At 54.7% G+C, this 4,276-nt stretch overlaps 1 protein-coding gene across 1 annotated transcript in view; it reads left to right on the forward strand.

Moving 5' to 3' along the window:
• CCDC108 (coiled-coil domain containing 108) overlaps positions 1–3,466 on the forward strand; it is a 32,834-nt gene extending 29,368 nt beyond the window's left edge. The window contains 5 exon segments of the mRNA XM_009584233.1: positions 347–561; positions 938–1,087; positions 1,630–1,914; positions 2,601–2,738; positions 3,430–3,466. Coding sequence (XP_009582528.1) covers positions 347–561; positions 938–1,087; positions 1,630–1,914; positions 2,601–2,738; positions 3,430–3,466 — 825 coding nt within the window.
• Positions 3,467–4,276: the final 810 nt, after the last annotated feature.

Here is a 4,276-nt window from a genome sequence, read left to right on the forward strand (position 1 = left end):
AGCACTCGCGGTGTGCTTGGAAGAGCAGAGATGATCTCCTGGAGTTCCACAAGGATGGATCAGAATACAACAGCCCTGAGTGCCCTGGGGAGACCCTGAAGCCCTGCTGACACTCGGGGCTGGCACACTAGGCAGCGAGGAGGGAGCGGACCTGATTTCCAGCATGGCCGCTTGTGCCTGATGGCAGTACTGCAGTGCCAAGATCATTTTGACGCTGTCTCCTGTCCAGGATCTGGTGTCTCTGGCTGCTGGGCTTCCCAGTTCTCATACCTGTGCTCACACCTACACCAGCCTACCTGTGGCCAAAGGAGCAACTAAGTACCTGCCATTTCTTTCTCTCCAACAGACATTACCCCCTATTAAAAACCACCGTATGCCCAATCTGCCAGCTGGACACTTTCAGAGGAGGCTGCTGTTGGACAAAGAAGCCAGCCAGGTGTGGGTCAAACCAGAGCCTCCCAAGCCAATCCTCTTACACCTTGGTGTGACAGCCAGGTCCTACTCTATTGAGGACTTCTTCAGCAACTTCACCTCGGAGTTCCCCAAATACTTCTTGTCCCGGTAAGAGGTCCAGCTTTTTTGGATTGGCATCTTCTGAGCCAGGGGTGCCCATGCTGTGATATGCACTGAACTTGGAGCTCTGCTCTGCTCCTCTCCAGTGCCTCAGTATTAGGCAAGAGGTGCCTTGCTTTCCCCAGCATTAGCTGACATGACCTGTTTCTCTCCCTTCCTCAAAAGGGAGATACCGTCAAAGCTCAGTGCTCCTCTCTTATGACAGTGTCCGTGCTGCTGTCACAAATGCAGCAGCTCCCACTCCTCCTTGGTTCCCTGCACCGCTCCCTGCTTGCCTGCAGTGCTGCTGCTCAGCCAGGGGGATGCAGGTCTTTGGTAGTTCAGTTCAGTACTGCTGCCACTGATGGAACAACTTCTTTCCCAGCCCCTTCAGTGACTGGCCCTTGGAGAGCAAGTTTATGGATGGGCGTAGGGACAGAGACAGAATGGACATGGACCCCAAATGGCTGTCCCTGGCTGCTGCTTCCAAACAGGAGTTGCAGATAGTGACTGACATAGTCACAGGTGTCATCAGGTGCGTGTCTCTTCACTCTCACCCAGTTTGGAGCCCCTGTCCTCCAGGGGAGTGCTTGCAGCATGGCGAGCCATCTGCTAATCCCAGAGGAGTCTGTGTACTCCTGCTGCACCAGAACAGGGGGATCTAGCCTGCCAAAGGCTGCCCTGGGAACTACGAGCTCAGGAGTCCTGGTGTGACAGCCAAAGGCAGAGTCTTGCTCCCCAGCTAGGGGTTGGGCCAACCTCTGCATAGTGAAGAGTGTCACTGCCCAGGAACCAGGGCACTCTGCCTGCCATGATTTTGGGAACAGGCTGCATTGGGATTCACTATTTTGTCTGTCAGCTGCAGACATGTAAAGAAACAGTGCTGGGGAGGCAAAGGTAGTTTCCTTAGCTCAAGCCATCTTGCTGCTTCCTTTAGGCCCAGAAAGCAAGAAGGGACAGACTAAACATTGACATCAGTCAAGGTTTTCCTCTGATTTGTACTGTCCTGTAATGATCCTCTGGGGTCAGACAGATATCTGATTTGCTGGGACTCATCACTTATTTTCCTTCTCCCAGAGGCCTCTTGGAGAACACCCAGTTCCATGACGCAGTGAGAAGAAGCCTGGATGAGCCCATTCCATATTTCTCCCAGTTCCGGTATGCAGAATCAGCAGAGCTCCAGGACAGGAGACAGTGCTCCATGGTTCCCTCCAGGGTCTCTGCTTCGCCAGATCTTTACCCTGCGAAGGATGGAAAGAGGAAAGAAATGAGGCAGGAAACCTCTCCCAACAATGATTTGCTGGAGTCTTGGGAGATTTTTAAGCACGAGCAGTTGAGGGAGCAGAAGGAGATGATGAGCAGGTGAGGAAGAGCTCACACATGAAAGGCAAGAGCTGCACAGGCAGGAGAGCCATGGCAGCACACTACCCGGCCAGAAACCCATTTCTCCTTCAGCCCTGCAGCATTTCTGCTGGGGTGTTCTGTGCGCTCTGAGTGGAAGCCTATGCTAGCCCACCTAGCCACCCTCTCCCGAGTATGGTTTGTGAAGAGCACAGGTTTCCTGTGTCTTGGGCTTGAGCCGTGGGCAGTGCCAGGATGCTGGTAGTGAGTGAAGTCTGCTTTATGCTTGGACAGTCCTGGCTGTATTAGACATTAGAGTGCGGTGTGTGCTTACCTTACCTTTTATTTCACTGCAATATTTCATCACCTTGCATTTGGTGTGGCTATTCCCTTGCACACTGCCACAGGCCACAAGCATATGCACAAATACTAACTACAGCACAGCTTGGAGGGAGAAACCATAAAACCACAGTCACCCAGCTCTGTCCAAGGTCAGGGCCTGACCTGGCAGTTCTCCCTGAACCTGGCAGTTCTGGGAGAAGGGTCAGCACCCCATTGCTCAAGTCTTTGGTTCGTTGGCCTCAGTGTGTAGGAAACAGTGTGTGCTCCACTGCTGTGCCTGATGTGTCCTGGGAGGAGTCACAGCAAGCAGCCTGCCTTATCTGCTTTCTGATAGCTGTCCTCTGCCTGTACTTTTGCCCCTCCAGGCAGCCGGCCTTTGGGAACCTGGTGGAGCTGGTGCTGGAAAACACACTGCAGAATATCCTGATCGAAGCCAGCCGTGGGGAGGTGGTGCTGACAGCCCGGCCCAGGGTCATTGCTCTACCCCCCAGCCCTTCCCGAAGGTAGCAGAGTGTATCTGTGCTGTGGCAGGGGACAGGACCTGTCCTTAATATGTCAGGCTGAAGTACAGCCTATTTTCTAGACCACGTGGATTAGCTGGATCACTGCCTATCAATGCCAAGGCTGCCTGTGCAAAAGGGGGAATCCACTCCCAAAGCCTCTACCCCTTCTTGGCTTGTCCTGAGCCACAGAGCAGAGGTTGTAATACTACAGCCTTTCTGTGGACCCAAGACCATCATGCAGCGCTGGGGCAGGGTCCTGTGAGTTGGACGGGTGTCAGAAGGGGCTGGCCTGAGGCACTGGAGAGTCCAGCACAAGGAGGGTCTCTTGGGAAAAGGGGTCAAGGAGCAGGCAGCACAGCCTCTGACAGCAGAAAGGGGGCAAAGCTTCCGTAGTCCAAGATGGTATGGGATCTAGTTAGGTTAAGGGAATAGCCACCGGTGGGGAGGCAGATTTGGGGCTGAGGGCAAAGCATGAGGATTTGTCCCAGCTTGGGGAGAAGTGCAGGGAGATGGGATTAAGGAAGGATGGGAGAGGGTTGTTGGATGGAGATGTCATCTCCAGAGCTGCAGGAGTCTTGTCTAGATAGATGATGGGTCTTCCCCGTGATCCCTCAGGGAGGGATGATTGCCTGGGGGGAGGCTGCAGCAGGCTGCGCTCTGCCCACCCCAAAAGCAATCTCTTCTTCTTCAGAATCAGCAATCCAGCACCCCCACCCTCAAGAGCATAGCTGCTGGGCATTGTGCTGCTTGAGCTCTTCAAGCACATCAACTGTCTCCACTCTTCGTCCTGTCCCTGTGATGTCCAGAGCAACTCTGATCCTCCCACACCATGACCTGAGCTCAGCATTCTGGCTGCTTCTGAGGAGGTATGTCCTGATTATGTCCTCAGCTCCAATTCGAACCCTCTGGCAACTCCACAGCAGAGTTCATGAGGCATTTCCTCTCTGTGGCTGGCCACATCATTGGAGAAGAACCTCAGGGAGCACATGGACAACCTCTGTGACTGTTCCCACTACCCCTAGTCTGTACCAACTGGGAGAGGAGTGGAATCTTTGAAATGAAGCTGAGGAAGGACTGACAGCTGGGCATTGAAGTGCTGAGCCCCTGCCAACATCATCAGGATGCAAGCATTGAATCCTTCTCCCCTTCTTGCTCCAGTGGCTGCTGCAGGTCCCACGTACAGCGACCCAGCCCGAGAGAGCAGCTGCAGCACCGTGTAGCGCACTTGGCAGCCCAATAAAAGGAGCTTGGCCTCTGTGTGACACCGGTGTGTAACATATGTCATCGATGTCCAGGGGGCACCCTGGACAAGCTCTCCCATTTTCAAACTGCAAGGCTGTCACCTGGGGAAGAGGATGCTTTGAGCCTTGGCCTGACATAGGGGTCCGGCAGGCTGCGGGAGGGTGTCACTGTGAAGGAGCGGGGTTTGTCACAGCCGGGAGGTGGCACTGTTAGTTGTGAGAAATCCCGGGAGCCAGCGCGGAGCTGCGGCTGGTGCTGGGGACCGGCTGGCGGGCCCCCCGGCGAGGGCGCCGGGG

Source organism: Fulmarus glacialis, unplaced genomic scaffold (assembly GCF_000690835.1).
Source record: "Fulmarus glacialis isolate BGI_N327 unplaced genomic scaffold, ASM69083v1 scaffold27880, whole genome shotgun sequence".
Taxonomy (NCBI): Eukaryota; Metazoa; Chordata; class Aves; order Procellariiformes; family Procellariidae; genus Fulmarus; species Fulmarus glacialis.